Here is a 20,847-nt window from a genome sequence, read left to right as displayed (position 1 = left end):
GTTTCACCATTTAACTAGTATGGTCTCGATCTCTCGACCTTGTGATCCAGCTACCCAAAGTGCTGGGATTACAGGTGTGAGCCACCGCACCCGGCCTTGTGATCTTTTTAGGATGAGGCCAAGGCCTGGACACCCAGGCATCTCATGGGATGTGTTGGGCTGAGTTCTGACTCAGGAGCTGGGGTCCCTGAGGCCTGGTCTGAGATCCTCATTTCTTCTCCCGGCCTGTGGGCTCTGAGCAAAAGTGTAACCTACGGAGGCTGTCGTGGGTGGGAGGCACAACGCAGCACCCTGCGGATTGATGGTTTGACTTTTTCCATGTTCAGTTAAAGTGAGTGAGTTCCGTCAGCTGCAGCAGGGTTTTTCAGTCACGCAGGTTATTTGCTGCTAAGTGGATAGCAGGTTTGTTGGTGGCCTTTTGACGTGATGCCAGCCTCACTTCTGGAGATGCAGGTTTTCTTGGAACCCAAAACAGGGAAGGCTGAGCGGTGAGGGCTGCACTTCCGAGGACGCTGGGTGTCCCCGGCCGGCCCTCTCTGTCCTTCCCTGGCAGAGCAATAGGGGTTTGACGCCCTGGCTCCACCAGACTCCTAATTGAATTAGTCATGGACTCATGGCCTTCTCCACCCGATAGTTCTAAAGCTGTCGGTTTACGCCTGGAAGGTGTGTCCCCGCTTCTTAGGCCTTTGAGCTGCCCTGTGGCCTGCGTAGTTGGCGTTTCTAAGGAAGTAGAATTGAGTTGTAAAGTTTTGAAATTCCGGGTGATAGAATTTGAAGACAAAAATAGGCTGAAATATTTTTCCTTTTCTTTCAGACATTTAAAAAAGTAAACGTTTTTAAGGCCTTTCGTTTAGAGAGAGGTGAAATACTTACCTTTCGTACGTGAAAAGCAGTAGTCGTAAAGCACACACGCTCATGCTGGGTTATTTATTCTTCCAGTGTTCACATTGAGGCATAGTGTGAGTCAGCAGATTTGTGGTTACTAAGTGTGCTCTAAACCGGGTTTCTTAAGCACAGGGCTTTCATCCTTCTTGTCTTAAAATACACCTGTTACTAGGCGCATTATTAGCATCCTAGCTTCCCGGTGTAGAGTACCTGAGGCCGACCTGTGTAGATGAAGAGCTGAGCGTCTCCAGATGGGATGCCCTGGTGAGGGACTCAGCACCTCCTGGGCCCAGGCTTTGGTGAGCGGCCACTGCCTGCAGGTCTCTGCTGAGGCCATCAGAACTAGCCGAGAGCTCTCCTATGTGGTAGTCCTTTAAACCGTGACACTTCTCTCTTGCCTTCCTGGACCCAGCATCCCTCTTCCACGTCCATCCTCTACCTGATCTCCACGACCTTCCCCATCTATCCTCTACCTGGTCTCCGGGGCCTTCCACGTCCATCTTCTACCCAGTCTCCAGGACGTTCTGTGAACATCCTCTACCCGGTCTCCACAGCCTTTCACGTCCATCCTCTACCCGGCCTCCGGGACCTTCCACGTCCATCCTCTACCCGGCCTCCGGGACCTTCCACATCCATCCTCTACCTGGCCTCCGGGACCTTCCACGTCCATTCTCTACCTGGCCTCCGGGACCTTCCACGTCCATCCTCTACCTGGCCTCCGGGACCTTCCACGTCCATCCTCTACCTGGCCTCCGGGACCTTCCACGTCCATTCTCTACCTGGCCTCCGGGGCCTTCCACGTCCATCTTCTACCCGGTCTCCAGGACGTTCTGTGAACATCCTCTACCCGGTCTCCACAGCCTTCCACGTCCATCCTCTACCCGGCCTCCGGGACCTTCCACATCCATCTTCTACCCGGTCTTCGGGTCGTTCTGTGTCCATCCTCTACCCGGTCTCCATGGCCTTCCCCGTCCATCCTCTACCCGGTCTCCATGGCCTTCCCCGTCCATCCTCTACCCGGTCTCCGGGTCCTCCCACATCCATCCTCTACCCGGTCTCCGGGTCCTCCCACATCCATCCTCTACCCGGTCTCCATGGCCTTCCGCGTCCATCCTCTACCCGGTCTCCAGGGCCTTCCACGTCCATCCTCTACCCGGTCTCCGGGTCCTCCCACATCCATCCTCTACCCGGTCTCCGGGTCCTCCCACATCCATCCTCTACCCGGTCTCCACAGCCTTCCACGTCCATCCTCTACCCGGCCTCCGGGACCTTCCGCGTCCATCCTCTACCCGGCCTCCGGGACCTTCCACGTCCATCCTCTACCCGGCCTCCGGGACCTTCCACGTCCATCCTCTACCCGGTCTCCATGGCCTTCCGCGTCCATCCTCTACCCGGTCTCCGGGGCCTTCCACGTCCACTCTCTGCCTGGTCTCCGGGGCCTTCCACATCCATGCTTTATCTGGTCTCTGGGGCCTTCTGCGTCGACTCTCTGGTGTCTAGGACCTTCCACATTTCCTTTCTCCTTACTTGAATGTTCGTTTTTGACGCCCTTAAATAGTTGTAGCCAGAAGGGAACCCAGCGGCCTCGGCATGTTCTGACTGGAAAGGTGACCAGAACGTGAAAGCTTCCTGTTTGAGAGAGCTGATTTCCAGCCAGGAAGTCTGTGCAGGCTGGATCGACTCTTTTGGGTGTTGCTGAATATTGGAGTCACTAAACTTTCTTAGGATTTTTTTCTTCCACTTGTTTCTGTCCAGCTGTTTCTGTTTTTGTGGTGTGCCTGTAGTTGATTTTTGAGTCACGAGTCTAAAATCTTGTTTCATTCCTCCCGTGGTTAAATTGGTTTCTTACTTGTCTTATTATACAGTGTATCTGTGGTTTTCGGTCTTCTTTCCTCCTCCCATGCGTCTGTTACATGGCTCCTAGTTGGGTGTCATCTGCAGATCAAAAGGTCGCAGCTTCCCTATCCATGGTCACCGGTTGGACATGTTGGTACAGCAGTATTTTGTATCTTGGGAGTTGGGAATGTGCCGAGGAGAACGGTCTCCGAGCACAGGAAGTCATCGCACGTGAACATGCAGTAGTTGTGGGTGCTAGAAGTGTGATTCTCTGATTTTTCAGTGGAGGTTTTCTGTTTCTAAAGAGAACATTGCTATTGGAGGATGCCTCTAAGGCAGCTTTTATCCAGAAGTTAGGAAACAGAAGCCTCAGAGACTTCCTCTCCTGCCACGTGTGTTTCACTGGGTGATGTTTCTGTAGCTATGCAGAGTCTAAAAACTCTACCCAAAGAGGAAGGAAAGAGCTGTTGCTATCTCCCTTAGGGGTTCTCTGACCATTTGAGAAGAAAGACCCACTGCATTTTCTGTATCTGCAGTGTGACTACCAAGTCCGTAAACAGAGGAATAAAACGTAAAGGGTTTATTGCTATGGCAGTCGAAACACAGTATGTGGTCTGTGTTCTCAGACCTTATGGCCAGCCTAGATGATAAATCTTAGAGTTAAAAATTGAAGCTAATAAAATGAGATAATTCTAGATGATATTTCTTATTGGGACTTAAAAAATCACATATACCAAGGAGGCCTTCATACCACGGTGTGATCTCTGTAGAATCTCCTTCGTCTGCTCTTTCTCTGTGGCGCACAGCACCACATAACAACATGCAGCCTTGCAGGCTGGTGTCCCTCTCTGAAGTTCACCAGGCCTTTTTCTTTGACTGTTAAGTCCACATTCCAAACACAACTTGAATTTCGAGGTCAGAACGTTGGAGCTGTGTGCTCACCAGCTGGTCTTCAGTTGAAATGAAGCTGGTAACGTTTTTGAGTAACTGGAAATGGTGGAGTAGCTTGGGCATAATATTGACCGTAGGGCAAGCACCCTATCTCTAAAAAGCAAAGAGTAAATATTTGGGAAAATCACATGTGCGTGTGCGCCTGCATAAGTGTGTGTGCACGCGTACTCGTCCACACTTAATTCAAGGAGATGGGCAGGGCGCAGGGGGAGGGCCATCTATGTTTGCTCTGTTGCCCATTTGGATAGGAAATAGCTCCAATAATTGCTTGAAAAAAGAATAATAATGACTTAGTTTTTGAAAGCTGTGAATGTTAGACACAGATGACTTTGCGTGTCGTCATGATTAATCAGTGTTTTGTGTGGGTGCAGTGAGGTCCCACATGTAGATGCCGTCTAGATTGTACCTAGGAAAATCCAGGCAACCAGTGTTCAGAAATTAGTTTCATAGGAACGCCTCTGGGTGGCAATTACAATGCAGATGAATGGGGAGCAAATTATAAAGCCCCCCCTTTCTTCTTCCCTTCCTCTTCCTCTTCCCCCTCCCCTTCCCCTTCCCCTCCCCTTCCCCTCCCCTTCCCCCTCCCCTTCCCCCTACTTTTCCCTTTCTGCATCCCTTCCCCCATCCCTTCCTCTTCTCTATCCCTTCCCCTTCCCCTCCCCTTCCCTTTCCCCATCCCTTCCCCATCCCCATCCCTTCCCCTTCCCCTTCCCTTCCCCCTCCCCTTACCCTTCTCTGTCCCTTCCCCTTCCCTTTCCCCTCCCCTTCCCCTTCCCCTCCCCTTTCCCTTCCCCTCCCCTTCCCTTTCCCCATCTCCTCCCCTTCCCCTCCCCTTTCCCTTCCCCTCCCCTTTCCCTTCCCCTCCCCTTTCCCTTCCCCTCCCCTTTCCCTTCCCCTCCCCTTCCCCTTCCCCACCCCTTCCCATCCCATCCCCTTTCCCTCCCCTTCCCCACCCCTTCCCATCCCTTCCCCTTCCCCTCCCCTTCCCATCCCTTCCCCTCCCCTTCCCCACCCCTTCCCATCCCTTCCCCTTCCCCTCCCCTTCCCCACCCCTTCCCATCCCTTCCCCTTCCCCTCCCCTTCCCCACCCCTTCCCATCCCTTCCCCTTCCCCTCCCCACCCCTTCCCCTCTCCCCCCTTTCCTTCCCCTCCCCTTCCCCCTCCCCTTCCCTTCTTCTTCCCCTCCCCTTCCCTTTCCCCCTCCACTTCTCCTTCCCCTTCCCTTCCCTTCCCCTCCCCTTCCCTTTCCCTCCCCTCCCCTTCCCCCTCCCTTCCCCCTCCCTTCCCCCTCCCTTCCCCCTCCCTTCCCCCTCCCTTCCCCCTCCCTTCCCCTTCCCCCTCCCTTCCCCCTCTCTTCCCCTTCCCCCTCCACTTCCCCTTCCCCTTCCCCCTCCCCCTCTTCTTCACCTTCCCTTCCCCCTCCACTTCCCTTCCCCTTCCCCTTTCCTTCTTTCTCCCCTTCCTCTTCCCCTTCCCCTCTTCTTTCTCCCCTTCTCTTTTTCCCTCCCCATCCCTGTCCTTTCCTTTTGTCACTCCTCTCTTCTCTTCTTTCTCCTCTTCTTTTCTCTTTCCTCTTTTCTTTAAGAGAGTGTCTCAGCCTGTCACCTAGGCTGGAGTGCAGCGATGTGATCTCAGCTCACTGCAGCTTTGACCCCTGAGTGCAAGTGATCCTCCCACCCCAGCCTCCCAGTAGGCATGCACCACCCACCTGAGTGGGTAGCTTTTACCTTTTCACGATCTGTCATGTAGGACATCTGACCAGGCGTGCCTCACAGCTCATGCATTTCTGGATTGTTTCTAGAACAATCTATACTGTAACGTGACTTGATGTTTTACCTTTTGAGCTACTCTGAATTTGGGTAAGAGAAACAATATTGAAGGTTTCTTTTCAACCAATTTGACTAAAGCGCCTTTTGTCATTCTCTTCATTTGCTGTTCACACTCAAGTGTCAGCCTTTAGAGGCAGAAAAACTGCTGTGAAAACCACTTTTGAAAAAAGTACTGCAGCAGGTGTAACTTTTTCTAGTTATTACTTGTTTTTTTCCTACTGAGTTACTGTTGAGCATAACAGTGACTCTCACAGCCAGGGAAGTTTCTTTGGAGCTACCAGTGCCTGGAAAATAAGCCTTTTCTTTAGAGAGAAAACGTGTGCAGACAAATAAACACCCTCTGCCCCACTTTGCTGAGAAAAGTCGTGTGGCTTTTGGCTCGGAGGGAAGTGCAAAGCCCAGTGCTTTCAGTGCTGTGAGGTGGCATCGCATCATCTTTGGGGAAAAGGTGGGGGGCTTGGGGACCCTCCCACCTTGCCTACGGCCAGCAGGTGCATGCACCTTGGGGGTCTGCTGCCTGGCCAGCAGGTGTCCTCTGCCCTCTGCTAGGGGCACGGCCTCAGAGCCACCCAGGCAGGCAGGAGAGGGGGCCAGAGGCGGGCCGCCCTGTGGCTGCACTTGGTCTGCTTGGGTCTCCTGGGATCGCGGCCGGGCAGGCTCTCGTCCTGCTCACTTCCTGTTTTTTGTGAGCCTCATCTCTGTCACACGGTGTCACTCTGAGTTGCCGGATGTGCCGTTTGACAGGGCCTCATGATGGCTGGGCCCAGCCTGCAGATGCTCAGTGCGCACAGCCTGATGCACCGCCTGGCGGGCGCCTCCCATCCCGGGGAGCGGTTTTTAATTCACTGTAATTTATGCATCCTTGCAGTCCTGAGAGTGCCTGGCCTGTCAGCAGAGCCGAGATGAAGGCTGACAGTTGTCACCAGGGCCTGAAGGGAGCCTCACATGTTGACACATTAGACAGACTAATGATGTTTTTCTTTCGCTTCCCTCTTGCTCTCCTGCTCCTCACCTCCACGCCAACCCCACCATGGCCCTGCCACGGCCCTGCCACCGCCACTGCCACCACCACCACCTCCTCACCACCGCAGGGACGCTCCGGACACAGGCCCGGCCAGGAGACTTCGTCTGCATCGAGTGCGGAAAGACCTTCCACCAGCCCGGCCACCTCAGGGCCCACATGCGGGCACACTCAGGTATCACCTTCCTGTCCACTGTCCCCGAGGGGAGCAAAGGAAGTAGGGTCTCTTCAGTCATTGCTTGACCATCTGCAGCCAGGGACATAATAAGATTTCAGCCCGTTCCAGGTGGGGATGCTGCCATCTGCCTCTGGGATCATATACGGCCGCCCCCACTCCACACCTGAAATGGGATTTTTTGGTATCCATGTGCCATGTGGTTTAATTTGAGACAAATCTGTCTGCGAATGTTTCATTTTAATTAGAGAGTAACTGACTCCTCAGAAATGAATGTTAATGAACGGCATTGCCACCAGCACACATCTCATCAAAGCACCCTTTTAGCACAGCTGAGGCTTGGTTTGGTGTCCTCGCTGGCACCGACTGGACTCTGGGACACACCTGGGCCCCCTGGGACCGGGCAGGATGGACTGCAGAATCCCTCGGCCCTTTTGTGGGTAGGGAGCTTGTACCCGATCAGGCTGGGAACCATCGGGGCAGCGCAGGGACATTAGACAGACGGGGAGACGGGTTTTCTATCAGGAGTGTGAAGGATGCCCACAGAAGCTGCTCTGATGCAGGATGGCACAGGCCAAATGGTAAGTAGTACAAGAAGAGGGCCCCTCACACACACACCGATAATTAATGTTGTCAGTGCTTGCTTTCTTCAGCGGCCCCAGGCAGCCATTATCACAGTCTCTTACTGTAAGTGTTAGTGGTAAATTGGTATTTTCCAGCCACAGGCTAGGCGCTGGTGTCTTTTTTTGGGGGGGAAAGTACTTAATATGTAATGGACTCATGTAGCGTGCACGTCCTGAAGCTCACATGCTCACCTGTTAACAAACCGCTTGTTCCCACAGTGGTGTTTGAGTCTGATGGACCCCGGGGTTCTGAAGTTCACGCCACCTCCGCAGACGCCCCCAAACAAGTAGGTCTCGTGATGGATTGGATGTCTGGGTTTCGATGTGGTCTCTGGGAAAAGGTGGGCTGTCACGCTCATCAATGCAGCATGGCCTCCTTTGTTTCCTTCCCTAGATGTGTAAATAAGTCTTTATCGCTCTGACTTGGGATCTGACCCTTCCGAGCAGTCTGTGAGCAGTTCCTGCACAGAGGTCCTCCCGGCGGGGGCTGCAGGGTGCTGGGGTGTCGGTTGTGTTGGGGAGGAGGAAGTCCGGACAGACTGGTGGTGACTGAAAACACTACAGACTCACTTTTTCCAAGATGTTTCTGGGTAGGAGTTTGCTTGAGAACAAATGATGGTTAGCCTCCTTCAGGAACATTCTTTCCGTGTTCCTCTGTAAGAAAAGTTTCATGTCCAGCATGGCATCTTGCGGCTTTGTGCTCTGTTTCTCTGTGTTACAAACATGACTGGCATGGCCAGAGTGCCTGAAAGTAACTGTGCGCCTGTTCCTGGGATGCACCTGCCCCTACAGGTGTGACCTGTGTGTGTACACCACTCAGTGCACACGGAGCGGCAGGACTGGGGCATTGGCTCGTGGTTCTGAGTCCTGCTCTAAAGTAATGAGGCCCCACCCACAGCCCACAGGGGTCTGTTGCATTCTCTCGGGCTGAGGGTGTGTGCCCTCAGGGCTGTCTCATGTTACTCTCCTGGAGGACATCACACCCGTGCTGCACAAGCTTTCTCTAAAGAACATCTGGCTCCCTCCAAAGACAAACTCTCCCCTTTGTCATTGAGGAAAGAGTTTCTTGCCCATGAGAGTCAAGCCCTGTCTGGGTGATGGAATTCAGTTTGTGTCCGACAACTCCAGTTGTAGTCTGTGGGGTTCCTGGTTGCTCGTGAGGATGAGGGATCTCAAGACTCTCTATGGTCTATTGAGGTCTCAAAGGAAACTTGAGAATCATTCTAGCCTGTTTCTAGAGGCAAAGGTAAGAGGCATGAAATGGCTTCACCAAGGCCCTCTGCTAATTAGTGATTGAGCTGGGCTGGCGGTAGAATTGATGTTACCTGATTAGGGATTTTTTTTTTTTAATTATTGCCTGGTTAGAATTTCTATGTGTTGTTAAAAGCCTTTGCGTCATGTATTGTTGACAGAAAGCCTTGCCATTTATTACAGTTTTTAAATAATTAGCTTCAGCGTTTCTTAATAAGACCCATAGTTACACAATGCTGTGACAATTTATGAAATAAATGCAGCATCTTGCTGAAAACAGAATGGAAAGATTTCCAGATGCACGACCTCTGCTGCTGTTGCGTTGTCCTTTTTAAAGAAATAAAACCCTCTTGCCACAAAAGAGTCACCGTAATGTGTCTGTGGGATGTGGTAACGGCAAGGTCAGGCCGTCATGGAGAATTACAAGTTGATGTTACAGCTGGGGTGAGCCACATGTGTTCCTGCTCACACAGGTGACTCGTTAAACCCACCCAGGACCTGGCCTTTTGGTTGGAGTGTTTGACAGGGGTGGGAAGCCAGATCTATGAACAAGTTGGTGAGATTCTTCAGGAACGCCTGTCAGTTTGTTTGCTGCCTATTAATTTTGCATAAGCCTCTTGAAAAGGTTTCTGTCCCAGGGAGAAATAGGAGATCAAAAAGCCAACCATTTAGACTGTATTTTAAATAGTTTCTGTGTTACTTACTGGTTGTGCTGGGAGTTTAGAATAGTTGTTACTCATTTGTGATTCTGATACAGAAAAGACGTATTTATATCGTCTTTGTCTCTCTAGACTAAAGTGTTATTTTCTGCTTCACACCAGCCCTTCGTTTCAAGCTCGCCGTAACTCAACATTGTGGTCTGAGTTCGCCTGGCTTTCGGACTTCGCATATGTGTTAACTGTTGTGTGAAGATCTCAGTGGGTCAGCTTTCTGTTCATTCATGGGACGGTGGCCGTTCGGGCCATGGCATTAACGTGGAGCTGGATTTGTATGCGTCTCCGGCTACGGCGGCTGGCTTCTTGAATTCTGCATCTGAGATCACGGCCTCTGATAGGACTTCTTGTCTTTCATTATATTTAAAGTAGCTTTTGGTGATTTGTCACTGAAAGGTCTGGTTCTCTAAGGAAATTCCATTTTCCTTAACATACTTTAAGCATTCCCATAGAGGTTTGTTGGCTAGGATAATGGAAAAACACGTCCGTAATAGGCAGAGATTTAAATCTTAGGGTTCTTAGTTCGTATCTTGTAGTTTTATTGTTTATAGAAATCACAATGGCTATGTTAAATTTAGGGTACCTTATAGCCTTACGGAAACACATTCTGTCGTTATGTATGTCTGGAATGTGATTCGTGCTTGATCAGCCATGTTCTTTTTCATGTTGAGAGTACTTTACTAACATCCGTTCACGTTTCACCAGATTCTTTTCCTGTGGCTTCAGATGCTAGGGATCATGGCGGTATTTTTTTCAATCATGCAACACTTTCATGCAGAAATTATTTGATGTGACCCCTAAAGTCGATGGACTTTTATAGATATAATAGATGCTAAATTATTTACTTTAAACGATGTTTACAAATTCCATTTCGTAATTATTTATTCACTCATGAGCAGTGTTTATTGACCATCCACTGTGTGCCAGGCCTGTGCAGGATACTTGGGGGGGTGAGATCACAATTTTTCCTGCTCCTCTGGTTCAAAATGTCCACGGGTGGCTTAGATGAGGAAATAGAGCAGAGCAGGGCAGCGCTGTGACATGGGAAGGGCCCTGTCATCCAGGCTGGAGGTGCTTGGAAGGCCATGAGGGCAGAGGGACGGGCATTCCCGAAGAGCTCAGCCTGTGGAAGGCCCCGCGTGGAGGAGCACATTGCATTGCAGGAGCTGGGTGGAGGTCAGCTTGGGCAGGGGAGCCAGGGCAGGTGGGCGGAGGCTCAGAGTTGGGGTCTAAAGAGCACCAGGTCTCCTTGCTGAGACTCATGAATTTCTGCCCACAGTGACAGAGAGCCTGAGGCAGGTCTGACACTGTCAGAGCTGTAGCTTGAGAAGAGTGAGCAGGTCACATGCCACTGAGAATGGGCTTCGTGGTTCCCAGTGGCAGGAGTCCCTTCAGAGGCGCTCAGCTGGATCCCAGAGAGAGACAGGGTGGCCTAAGGTGGCCTGAGCTGGCATGGGCTGGAGAGTGGGTAGATTTGAGGGACCGGAACATAGGGGTTGGGTGTGGGAAGTGAGGGCCACAAGGAAAGCATGTTGACCCCAAGTCTGGCTTCAGGCAGCTGGTCCCAGGGAGCATCCAGTCCCCTGGGGCTGGAAGGAGAAGCTGATGTTTCCAGATAGAATTCAAGGTTAGTTTAGAGTGGCATGGAGACCCAGTTAGGAATGTCCAACAGGCAGGCGAAGACACAGGTTTAAAGTGGAGAGGAGATAACCTGGCAGAGACTGTGTATATAATAGCTGTCAACATTTACATTCATTCAAGGTCAGCCGGTTCCACTCGGAGAGGCCCAGATACTATCAGTGACTAACACATTGGGTTATTGAGTAGACGCTTTCACTCTGATCCTCCCCCTTAGACATACGAAGAGACCTCAGTTTCCTCATCTATAAAATAATGACAGTGGTGCTTATGTTGTATATTTGCTGTGGAAATCAAGTTAGAGCATATACCACAGAACACACATTCAGTGTTACCTTTTGTTATTTATTCCAAAACTAAACCATTTTCCTCCATAACTGGAGGAAACTCACATACATGGAGAGCATTCCTGTGGTGAGCACACATGAACATGTGCACACACACGCGCCTGTGGAGGCAGATGCCTGTGGTTGATAAGCTGGTTAGTAGACTTTGCTTATGAACTCAGTTTGATGGCATGTGTTCTTGGTGTCTTGTGGCTTTGTTGGAACCTGCCAGCACGCTTCTCTTTGTTTGGTTTAAGAGACTTACAGTTAATTATTCATTAAAAAGAGGATGCAGGAAAACTGTGCGTTTGAGAAAATATTGTCGGGAGAGGCACAGTTACCTTGTTTGCTGCGTTCTGTTCAGAAGCCCTCTGCTTGGTAGACAGACATTCTTGGTTTTTGTAGAACAGCTGCCCTTATCTGCCATATTAATGTTTGAATATTCTATACTGGAAAATTCTGATAAATCACAGTATACCATCTATCTCAGTGAAACAATTCAGCAGGCACGAGGGCAGGGTGACTCTGCTGACGTTGATTTAATTTCCCCATAGGTCAGAGTTGAGAATAAAATCAATAATTAAATCAGTTAAAGTTGGTTTCATTCATTAGCACACACCTGAAGCTTGAGGAGGAATAAAGTAGTTTCCTTTCCTGGTGACACTAGTAGCAGTCTTTTTCAGCACATGAACTATTTAAGCCTCTTCTGTGTTACAAACACGTACTTTAAGACCCCAAGCCGGGTGTGGTGGCTCACGCCTGTAATCCCAGCACTTTGGGAGGCCGAGACAGGTGGATCATGAGGTCAGAAGTTCAAGACCAGCCTGGCCAATATACTGAAACCCCATCTCTACTAAAGTACAAAAATTAGCCAGGCATGGTGGCATATGCCTGTAATCCTAGCTACTAAGGAGGTTGAGGCAGGAAATTGCTTGAACCTGGGAGGTGGAGGTTGCAGTGAGCTGAGATCATGCCACTGCACTCCAGTCTGGGTGACAGAGCAAGAGTCTGTCTCAAAAAAAAAAAAAAAAAAAAAAAAGACCCCAGAGCACACCATGAAAACCAGATATAGTTAAGCGGTTATTTCTTTCTGAACACCCTCCTTTGGTAGGTGGTGAGGGTGGAAAGTTTGCCTGAAACCTGCAGGCAGAGATGCAGGGTAAATAGCAGGGCTGCCCGTAAGCGGCACGGACTCACAGCACGCCTCCGCTCCTCTAGGATCTCACCCTTTTGTTGCGATTGTAGACGAGCCAGAAGATGGTGAGAGGGTCCAGGCCTGGGGCCCCAGGAGCCCGCCCCTGAGGGCACCCTCACCCGTGGGTGATTCTTCCAGCCCAGTGGTGGCACCGGCCCTTGTCCTTGGTGCTGTTACTGTGTTTTGGATTAAGAAGTTCCAGTGCCAAGGACCGCCAGTCCTGCAAATCAAATCCTGAATGAGGGGAAGAGCTTGTGCGTGTTGTCTTTGAAAGATGCTTGGTCATCTATTTAGCAGGACTGAATAAATGTTTAGTTTCTAGTAATCAGCAGCATTCATCATTAGGAAGAACGCTTTTTGAAAACAGTATGTTGAAATCTGGGTGTTTTTGTCTTGTGGATGTTAGAGGAAAATCTAGGAAGTTTCTTTAGTGTTGCTGAGAAATTTTTTTTGTTGCGTTGTTGTTAAACATTAGAAATTAAAATGATATTTGAAACCAAGAAAGATGATTCCCCCAGCCTCATGGTTTTGGGATTTATTAAAAGACCAGAATGACTGCTGAAATATGAAATCTGGTGTTTCGATTTGTTTGGATTCCTTGCCAAAATTTAAAGACTATGATTAATAGTTTATTTCTTATTATTCTAAATGTTATTTTAAAATAGTTAAGCTGGATAAATAATTCCATTAATCAAAATAACAGGAAATGAAAAAACGAATGGTGACCTAATTAGTCTCATTTTTAGCTGCAGCTGTTATCATGCAGATGATGGAGAAATCATGTAGGTTGGTACATTCGAATATATGCATAATCTATTTTCAGTGACCGCTTTCAGATTCTTAGCATCACAGGTCAAAGTTTGCAGTTCAGCTCGTTTGCTCAAGCTTGTCTTATTCATTAAGCCAAACCAGCCAGTATCTACTTTCTCTAAATAAAACACACTACCCAAAGTCATGAATAGACCTGGTGATTTATCCAGAATTGCCCCAGTCACCTAGCCCCCGTTTACTTACGGCTTGTTGGGAAAAGGTTTTAGTCAGTAAAGCATGCAGCATAGCTGTTCCTCAGGCACTCGCATGGCCTGCGTGGCTGACTGCAAGCCCTGTTTATAGGCTGCGTCTTCCTGTCCTGGGGCACGGTGGGATTTTGTGTGCGGGCCATGGATTCATTCCCATCACTACACACACATTTCCCTTGCCTTATTAAGATAAAGTAGACCTCATAAAGTCAGCATCCATTCCTAGGACACTGAAATACCTTTAAGAAAGATGGTATTTCTTTCAGCATTGCCGAAAAGCTCACAATTCACAGCTACAAAAAAGAAAAGCAAAATCTTCTAAAAGAAGGTTTCTCATTTTTTGACTACTCTTTTAGGAGGAAAAGGCCATGTGCCTGTGCTCAGAATATTAGTGTGTCCACTTCATTTCAGAGTTTCTGTGCCTCCTGTCTTCCATGGTTTAGTCATTTCTTAAAAATGCTGTAGGGCTGCTTTATTGAATAATAACATGGTGGCCTCCGGTGAATCAGTAACTTAAAGCAACTCTCTTAAAAAAGGAGGTATTGGAACACATCCCTTCAGTAACGAAGAGAAAATACGCATCTCTGCATTTTGATTTGTGACCTCAGTTTAACCACCTAGTTGTTTGGGTTATCCGGACCTTGCAGTGTTTCTAAAATAAGTATTTGTATTTTAAAAGCCTTCTGAGCCCTGCAGTGTAAAACGTTAGCCCTTTATGGACAGAGGGCCATCTCCCTGTTGCCAGTGGGATGGTCCATTGATGCCTGACCCAACGCAAGTCTGTGACTTCTGGTCCAAAGGAAGAGATACCCAGGTGGACGTGCCCTGGGGGTGCAGTCCCCGTGAAATCCAGGCACACACAGCACCTGCGTTCATACGCATCCCTCGAACACTTCTTAGGGTCCCCGACTTCTCTGCTTGCTCTGCAGAGACGGTCAAGGCCAAACAGCCAACAGCTAACTGTAACTCCCAGTTCTCTTTCGGTAAATACGAAGACCATTTTCCTTCCTGGACGTATTTGGAATTGGTTCTTAGCCCTGTTGATGATGAATACTTCCCATCAGAACCTCAGAGATTTATCCACGGCCTGATGTCACTGTACAAAAATGTAAAATAATCTTTGTCCATTTACTGCAGGAAATTCACCATCTACTTAGGAAAGTTTTATCACATCTCTCATTCTGTTACTGTTTCCTACATTTCAAATAAACTGCTGTCTCCACCACTGCGTCCACCCCCCAACCCCTCATAAAATGTTGTGAAGTACCTTTCTGACTTCCACTGCATGTCAACTGGTAGATGTCATGAACGCAGAGCCAGCTGTAGGTAGTTTTCTGGAATGAAAGTAAAGAAAAGCAGTTAATTCATTATGTCAAACAGACCCCCACACACCCTGCCATTATTTCTGGGGTTCCTAGAGGCATAGCTGGAAACCAGTTGGAATTTTACATGAGCTCCTTAGTTTATGTATGCATGTTAATTTCCAGTGGTCAGTTTCACCTCATCAAGATTTGAGCTGAAGGTTAATGCAGTTAAGTACGATTAATCTGGCCATGCTGTATTTTGTCCTCAGATTGTAAACGCTATTGTTCAAACAGGGATGCTTCACATGTCATCGGAAAGCATTCTCTGAAAGCTGTGGACCCACATTTCTGCTTGGCTTTATCTCGCAATTCACTTTATACTAACCTTTCTCTTTTTCCCACGTGGTAATTATTTATAAATGGGTGCACCGTTCTGACAGACCTGTGTGAGAGCTGCGCCTTTCTGTTTGTGTGGATGGCCCAGATTCAGTCTTGTTTTGGAATTGTCATTCACTTGTAAATCCACTTTGTACTATCAAATTCTACATTTTGTCCTTCCCATCTTGCCAACTTGTCACCTTTTCTCCAGAGCGGGTTCGGACACTGTCATTTGCCATTCTTGCATGTGAAACAGAGATGTCTAACGATCCTTTCTCAATCACACTGGAAATGCCTTTTTTTTCAAGCCACCTCTCTTTAAGACAGCAAGGCAAGTTTAAAATACCTCCTGCTCGTATAAAATGAGTTACAGCTCAGACCAGGGGGGTCTTTGCCTACTTGGCTTGCTCTGTGAAGGTCAGCATTTGTGTTCTTGGATGTTGATTAGAAAATTAGTAAGCAGAATGCATTTAGAAACCAAAAGGCAGAAATGAGCATTTCTACTGTTCTTTCCTTTTTCTCACACAGGGGAGAGACCATTCTAACACAGGTACCATCCAGACAGTGCCTCTCAGAAAGGGAACCTAAAAGCATGTTCCGACGCACCCCAGGTCCCTGTCACGGCCATTAGCAGCACCCTCACGGATGCCCCCGCAGCCTCCCACCGTGACCTGGCCACTCCAAGGAAGAACAGCCGGAGGACTCCCGAGCAGACACCTCACCTTCCAAGCCGCTGCACTGGAGTGGAAACGAAAGGCAGATGCTTGTCCTTGTTAAACGTTCAGAAATCAATGAAGATGCTACACTCTAGAAATACATGTAGATACTATATACGCATATACGTGCTCATTGCCCATAGATCCATATTTCCTTCTAATAAACAGTAGTACTGGCAGGCACAGTAGGGACACAAGGCATCTATCTTATTCAAGACAAATTTGAGACACTGGAAAAAAAAGATACTTGTTGTGTGTGTTGGACAGAGTGGTGAGGCTGAGCACTGTCTCAGGGGCCTCCCAAGCTCAGAGGGACTGTGGAGATGATGTCAGAACAAGCCGTGGTGGATTTGAGCTTGATGGAGTATTCATACTACTGCCTCTCCTTGTCTTAGTGGGTATTTAAAAGAGTAAATAAGAGAGAGGAAGGAGGTGACGTTCAGGTGCTGTGGGAAGCAGGCTCGGTGGAGGGGCGTGATGATGAGACGGCCGTCACTCGCTGGTTCCATCGCATTCCTCCCTGGGGGCTGTGTGCACTTGCCGTGCGCCGGTTCCATTCTTTCCACCATTCGAACTGAGCGACTCCGGCAGAGGAGACACGTCTGTGGGAGTGCGTAGATTCTGCTTCGGAAGAGAGCTAGTGAACACTAAGAAAAGCAGGCTTCTTGTTTATTCTCAGGACCTTTTTGTAACAGGGCTACACTCTGCAAACTGCTTGTAAAGGAAGACTATACGTCTTAACAAATTATTCAGCCACTGAGTCCTCCCGGTTCGGACCTGTTTTAGTAATGGCAGAAGAATCCCTGAGCAGGTTCAGGGGCCCTAGAGCGCTAGGGTGCTGAGCTCTGGCGCCTTCTGTCCCCACTCTTTGCCTCCCCCTTCCCTGTGCCACCCCAGCGAGTGGGTGGGTGTCTGTTTTCCCTGGGCCTGGTGACCTCCACAGGATGAGAAACTTTGTTCACAAAGGGTGGGGATCACCAGCCCCTTGGGTGGGGGATGGCTTTATATACCTCTTCCTCAGTAATGCAAATGCAAGTTTTTGTGGTGGGGGTTAAGGCCCAACTTAAACCGTGCAGTGTACGCAGTTGAAATTGTATTCCACAGATATAAATATTTTCTTTTCCCATTGCCGTGACACTATGTGTGATGGCAGTATTTCTGAGAGTTTCAGATTTTTGCACATATGATTTTATGCATTATCAAAAGTTACTGCTGCCTTGAATGAAAATGTTCTGTGAAATTTTTTGCAAAAGCTTTACTAGGTTTTTTTTTAATTGTGAAATTTTGTAAAGGCAGGAAACGGATTAAAATGAGCATGCTAAATATATTTTTCAAGAAAGCAATAATTTTACATGTACAGAAATTACCCTAACCTTTAATACTGGTGAGAGCGACGGTTTACTTCACACAGTAATGGATTAGTGCAGTTTTTGTAGACAGTGGGCTTCTGATACAAAGTCTTGTTTCAACACACAGACACACACACACACACACTAAAGTGTGGGTTTCCTGTTCTAATGATTTGTTGAATATTATTATTATTATATTATTATTGTTGTTGTTACTGTTATTAGTTAATGTTTGGTTCTGGATTCTTGTTACTGAGTTTAAATTACTTGATGGTTCAGATTACTTGCAACACTTTCAAACAATGCAATGTAACTGGCTAGCTTATATATATATATATATATATATTTTTTTTTTACTTATTTTTTTCTGATATTCTTATGCCAGATATGTACGAAAATGATGTGTCCTGTTGGTGTAATTAGGAATGTCACGCAGATACAGTGAAGCGACTGTAGTTGACTGTTCTGTAAAGTTCTTTTGAGCAAAGTTGCGGAGACACATTCCTCTGTCCACCTGAGACATCAGAATCCTCTTCTTTGATTTATGTTGAATCGTTTCGGTAGTTTCCCCACGGTGATCATTTCTGCATTTCCTGGCTGTTGTTTCCTTGGCTGAAAGTGGATGACGACTGTTAGGAATGCCAGGGACTAGGGATTCGGTCCTGTTTCTCTGTGTTTTAGTTATTAAAAAGAAATCTGTACCCAAAGTGACACAAAAGTGTAGTCTACATTTTTACCGTTTCAGAAGCAGCATGGTAAGGCGCAGTTGGCCTTAAGAGCTGGAAGTGTCCTGCTGGCGAGTCTGCATCCTGCAGAGTGTGGTGGGGAGCGGGCTGGTGCTGGGGCCCCTCCGGCCGAGGGCTGGATCCTGCCTGGCTCACTGGAGAGGGGCAGAGGACAGTCGGCTTGCAGGGCCACGCAGGGGGCACAGAGTGCGGGAGTGAAGTTTTCACCCAGACAGACTCGGGGGCCCCCAAGAACGCCACCCGCTGAGGCCAGCTGAGGCCTGCCTGGGTGCGTGGCCGTCCTCCCACCGAGCATCAGTGTTGTATTGGTGCGTTAATTTCTAGATGTCACTTTGGTCATAGTATTTAATATGATTTGTGTTTTCTTATTTATTTAGCCACCGTTTGATTCCCTTTTTTTCCGAATGGTGATTTCTGCATGACACACTTCTGTAGGTCTTCTGACTGTTACAGACTTTCTACTACCTCTCCCGACCTGCTGTTTTCTTGTTTCTTAACAGGAGCTTTTACAGTGTTGCGTCTAATGTAACTTAGACAATAAAGGGTTTGGTTGTCTACACTGCAGCTTCTGGGTGTCTCCCCTGCTTTCCTCGCTGCTGCCCGCCCTGCCCCTGCTGGGGCCTGGCTCCGCCCTGGCCTGCCTGTCGCACTCGCCTCTTTCCCGCTCATGTCTCTTCCTCATTTTTGCATTCAAATAACACACCGCTAATGAGCTTCTAAAAACCCTTCAGGGTATTCACTTGTATTCCTTAATTTGAAGAATGAATATTTAAATTCTCTCAAAAGTCAGATATTGAGAATCTTCTCTGGGAAATTGGCCACTGTACCTGCCCACCTTTCTGCTTGGTTTTCAGAAGGTCTTACTGTAATCTTAGACGGGCAGATTTCATCCTCATCAGCAACCATACAGTTTCGGCTTCAAAGCCAAGTGGATTTTGCCTTTGAGGCTCTGAAAAGTATTAAATGTTTTAAGAGCTTCCCCCAATATTATTTATTTTTTAAACCAAGAAAGACACTGGTTTCCTGAAAAGCAGGTGCTTCAGGAAGTAGCAGTTGGGAGTTGCATACAGGTACTTGGTCAGAGAAAGGAGAGCCCCACATGACAGGCCACTGCCCCATCCGGCCACCATGCACAAGTCACCGAGGACACGAGAACCCCTCGGTAGTGGCTCCGGCGCCTGTGGCTTTCATCATCTCACACTCCTTCAGGGTGAAGGGTTGAGCAAGAAAGGGCAAGTTTCATCTCCATGGTGCCTCTCATTGGCAACTCTGGTCGCCATCTGTTCTTTGGACAGAGAAGAGATAGAGTGAAGGTTATAGGGTGAGTAGCAGTGGCTTCTAGATGGAAGAACGTGGGTGCAGCCTTAGTCTGCTGTGTGGAAGAGGCACCTCCTGGGCTTTATGGCCGGAGACTGTCTACAACATTCCTTCCTTCAAACTAGACAAAACCGTCCTCTGCCACCCCCAGCAAGTTCTGAGAGGTTTCCAGGCTGTAGGAAAGGAAGAAAGGAAGAAAGGAAGGAAGGAAGGAGGGAAGAAAGGAAGGAGGGAAGGAGGGAAGGAAGGAAGGACGGCATTCGGATAGCTTTACTTTCCACTTAAAAATGTCTTAAGTAGCATATGTTGTTTTACTGCTTTTAACTTTGGTGAGTTCTAATTTCAGAACGTTTTATTCACTGAGCAAAAAAAGATGAAAAAAACCACAGGCCAGGACTTAAGCGAGGAGGACATCTTTGTTTGCCGTGGTTGGTGGGAGAACGCGCTGGAACCCGGTAACAGGCCTGCGACCCGGGCCACCCGCCTGGGAAAATGTTCATTCTTCAGCAACTTTGCTAATCCTACTCTGAGGCAGTAAAATGCAAAAGACCATAGAAATTTGTATTTCCTTTTTTAAAATACAATTTATAACGTTATATTTTGTACTCTTTATATTAGAATTTGTAACTAGATTGATGTATTTAACTCTATTTCTGAAAAAGTAATTGACGTTTTAGTTGTGTGATGGAAGCATGTACAGAAAACATATTCGTTCTATTGGAATTTGAAATAAATAAAACCATCTTGGAGTTCTGGGATGTGTAAGACATTTTTCCCCCATTTCAGAGGGTGGCCTGAGTCGTCCGATGGCCTGCTTTGGTCTGTGATTACGTGTTTTTGTTGGCTGAACATAAACCAAAGTGTTAATGCCCTTTATTTATAGAAGAGTTTAGGATGATCCACAGGATTGTTCATCTGAAGAGGTGCTCAGATGCCCAGATGGCCCGAGTGTTTGTTTTTTTCAGATCTTTTGTGGACTCCAGGACATACACACGCTTTTTTAATGGAAGATGCTGTTTTTCTCATTCTTTTCACAGCACATGTCTTATTTCCCCACTGAATATACTTGCTGTTCTTACGCTTGCACTGTCACCTGTACGGACGTACAGGGATGGACGCAGAAGGAATCTGACTCAGCCACCTGGAGGAAATCATTGTGTCAAAAATGTGGGGGGACAGATGGCCTGGCCATGTGGTTTGCTAGCTTTACTTATGAGACAGCAAAAAGAGACTTAGGACCATCAGATGCAATAAAGGTTCTAATTTAAAAAGATACAATGTGTTTTTAAGTTGAAAGACGAAACTATGTCTCTACTGGCTGAAGAAAGAAGGGACTAGATAAGTTCCTGAATGCGGCTTTCCAGGTGTGCTGGGTGGCCAATAGAACTCTGAGCAGCACCGGGCGTCGTTCCCCCACCCGAGCCTGGCTCCTGTGATATGGTAACCACCCAGCCCTGGGTACACGTCCTCTCTACTCTGCAGTGTAAATGCTGTTATGGAAGGCCTTTGGATTCAGTGCAGACCTTATCTAATTCAGCCGAGGTTTGTGCCTCACCATTTAGAACCTCCTTCCTC

At 48.1% G+C, this 20,847-nt stretch overlaps 1 protein-coding gene across 9 annotated transcripts in view; it reads left to right on the top strand.

Annotated features, from left to right (window-relative positions):
* ZNF516 (zinc finger protein 516) overlaps window positions 1-20,847 on the top strand; it is a 214,103-nt gene that overhangs the window by 118,588 nt on the left and 74,668 nt on the right. For 7 of the 9 annotated variants that reach the window (XM_035271379.3, XM_035271378.3, XM_017963561.4 and 4 more), the window contains 3 exons: window positions 6,593-6,697; window positions 7,540-7,607; window positions 15,673-20,025. In XM_035271379.3, coding sequence (XP_035127270.2) covers window positions 6,593-6,697; window positions 7,540-7,607; window positions 15,673-15,732 — 233 coding nt within the window. In that variant the 3' untranslated portion in view covers window positions 15,733-20,025. Of the gene's footprint in view, window positions 1-6,592; window positions 6,698-7,539; window positions 7,608-15,672; window positions 20,026-20,847 lie in introns of those variants that run through there. The other 2 variants (XM_054244329.2, XM_078348278.1) reach the window with 2 other exon arrangements.

This window comes from Callithrix jacchus, chromosome 13, assembly GCF_049354715.1.
Source record: "Callithrix jacchus isolate 240 chromosome 13, calJac240_pri, whole genome shotgun sequence".
NCBI classification, from domain to species: Eukaryota; Metazoa; Chordata; class Mammalia; order Primates; family Cebidae; genus Callithrix; species Callithrix jacchus.
Note: the sequence above shows the minus strand (reverse complement) of the source record. Positions and strands in the feature narration are given on the sequence as shown.